Source organism: Macrobrachium nipponense, chromosome 4 (genome assembly GCF_015104395.2).
Source record: "Macrobrachium nipponense isolate FS-2020 chromosome 4, ASM1510439v2, whole genome shotgun sequence".
Lineage (NCBI taxonomy): Eukaryota > Metazoa > Arthropoda > Malacostraca > Decapoda > Palaemonidae > Macrobrachium > Macrobrachium nipponense.
The window spans coordinates 80,885,157-80,887,907 of record NC_061100.1 but is presented as its reverse complement, the minus strand read 5'-3'; the positions used below and the strand labels follow the sequence as shown (position 1 = coordinate 80,887,907).

Here is a 2,751-nt window from a genome sequence, read left to right as displayed (position 1 = left end):
ACATTGCTACCCCTACCCCAGGAGGTTTGCAATGGTATGTAGGCGATTCACCTTGGACATTGCTACCCCAGGAAGGTGCGATGGTAGTAGGGGCATTACCTGGACATTACTACCCCAGGGAGGGTGCATGTTATGTAGTAGGCGATTCAACCTTGGACATTGCTAGCCCCAGGACGGTTGCGATGGTAGTAGGCGATTCATCTTTGACATACTACCCCAGGAGGTGCGATGGTAGTAGGCGATTCACCTTGGAGACAATTGCTACCCCAGGAGGTTGCAATGGTAATTAGGCGATTCACCTTGGACATTGCCTAGCCCAGGAGGTTGCCGATGGTAGTAGGCGATTCCATTCTTTGGCCCATTACTACCCCATGAGGTTGCGATGGTATTTAGGCCGTTCACCTTGGATATTGGCTACCCCAGGAGGATTCGATGTTAGTACAGATTCACCTTGGACCTTGTTCCCCCCAGAGGATTTGCGATGGTTAGTAGGCGATTCACCTTTGGGAACATTACTACCCCAGGTAGGTTTTGCGATGGTAGTAGGGGATTCACCATTGGACTATTGCTACCCGCAGGAAGGTTGCAATGGTAGGTAGCGATTTCACCATTTGGACATTACTACCCTCAGGAGGTTTGCGATGGTATTAAAGGCGCATTCCCACCTTGGACATTGCTACACCCCAGGAGATTGCAATGGTAGTAAGCAATTCACCTTGGACATTGCTAGCCCAGGAGGTTGCAATGGTAGTAGGCGATTCACCTTGGACATTGCTAGCCCAGGAGGTTGCGATGGTAGTAGGCGATTCACCTTGGACATTGCTAGCCCAGGAGGTTGCGATGGTAATAGGCGATTCACCTTGGACATTGCTAGCCCAGGAGGTTGCGATGGTAGTAGGCGATTCACCTTGGACATTGCTACCCCAGGAGGTTGCAATGGTAGTAGGCGATTCACCTTAGACATTGCTAGCCCATGAGTTTGCGATGGTAGTAGGCGATTCACCTTGGACATTGCTAACCCAGGAGGTTGCGATGGTAGTAGGCGATTCACCTTGGACATTGCTAGCCCAGGAGGTTGCAATGGTAGTAGGCGATTCACCTTGGACATTGCTACCCCAGGAGGTTGCAATGGTAGTAGGCGATTCACCTTGGACATTGCTACCCCAGGAGGTTGCAATGGTAGTAAGCGATTCACCTTGGACATTGCTACCCCAGGAGGTTGCGATGGTAGTAGGCGATTCACCTTGGACATTACTACCCCAGGAGGTTGCGATGGTAGTAGGCGATTCACCTTGGACATTGCTACCCCAGGAGGTTCCAATGTAGTAAGCGATTAACCATTGGACATTTGCTAGCCCAGGAGGTTGCTGTAGTAGGCCCGGAGGCACCTGGACGTAGGCGAGTACCCTTGGACATTGGCTAGCCCAGGAGGGTTTCGATGGTATATTGGGCGGAGGTTCATGGACATTACTTAACCCAGGAGGAGGAATGGTAGTAAAAGGCGATTCACCTTGGACATTGCTAGCACAGGAGGTTGCGATGGTAGGATGCGATTCACCTTGACATTACTACCCACCAGGAGGGGATTGGTAGTAGGCGATTCACCTTGACATTTGCTAGCCCCAGAAGGTTGCAATGGTAGTAGCGATTCACCTTGGACCTTGCTACCCAGGAGGTTGCGATGGTAGTAGGCGATTCACCTTGGACATTACTACCCCAGGAGGTTGCGATGGTAGTAGGCGATTCACCTTGGACATTGCTACCCCAGGAGGTTGCAATGGTAGTAAGCGATTCACCTTGGACATTGCTAGCCCAGGAGGTTGCGATGGTAGTAGGCGATTCACCTTGGACATTGCTACCCCAGGAGGTTGCAATGGTAGTAGGCGATTCACCTTGGACATTGCTACCCCAGGAGGTTGCAATGGTAGTAGGCGATTCACCTTGGACATTGCTACCCCAGGAGGTTGCAATGGTAGTAAGCCCAATTCACCTGGGACATTGCTAGCCCAGGAGGTTGCGATGGTAGTAGGCGATTCACCTTGGACATTGCTAGCCCAGGAGGTTGCGATGGTAGTAGGCGATTCACCTTGGACATTGCTAGCCCAGGAGGTTGCAATGGTAGTAGGCGATTCACCTTAGACATTGCTAGCCCATGAGTTTGCGATGGTAGTAGGCGATTCACCTTGGACATTGCTAACCCAGGAGGTTGCGATGGTAGTAGGCGATTCACCTTGGACATTGCTACTCAGGAGGTTGCGATGGTAGTAGGCGATTCACCTTGGACATTACTACCTCAGGAGGTTGCGATGGTATAGGCGATTCACTTGGACATTACACCCCAGGAGGTTGCAATGGTAGTAGGCGATTCACATTGGACATTACTACCCCAGGATGTTGCAATGGTAGTAGGCGATTCACCTTGGACATTGCTACCCCAGCAGGTTGCAATGGTAGTAGGGCGATTCACCTTGGACATAGCTCAGGAGGTTGCGATGGTATAGCCGATTCACCTTGGACTTGCTAGCCCAGGAGGTTGCGATGGTAGTAGGCGATTCACCTTGGACATTACTACCCCAGGAGGTTGCAATGGTAGTAGTCGGCGATTCACCTTGACATTGCTTACCCCAGGAGGTGCCCCATGGTAGTAGGCGATTCACATTGGACGTTGGACTACCCCAGGGAGGGTGCAAATGGTAGTAGGGGCTATCACCTTGGACATTATACCCCAGGAGGTTGCGATGGTAGTAAGGC

General features: G+C 51.5%; 1 protein-coding gene across 1 annotated transcript; it reads right to left on the bottom strand.

Annotated features, from left to right (window-relative positions):
• Window positions 1-956: 956 nt before the first annotated feature.
• On the bottom strand, window positions 957-1,613 carry LOC135211416 (uncharacterized). Its single transcript, XM_064244728.1, has 2 exons — window positions 1,606-1,613; window positions 957-1,521 (listed from the first exon to the last, which is right to left on the bottom strand). Exons 1-2 carry the CDS (start codon window positions 1,611-1,613, stop codon window positions 957-959), a joined length of 573 nt encoding a protein of 190 aa, XP_064100798.1.
• Window positions 1,614-2,751: the final 1,138 nt, after the last annotated feature.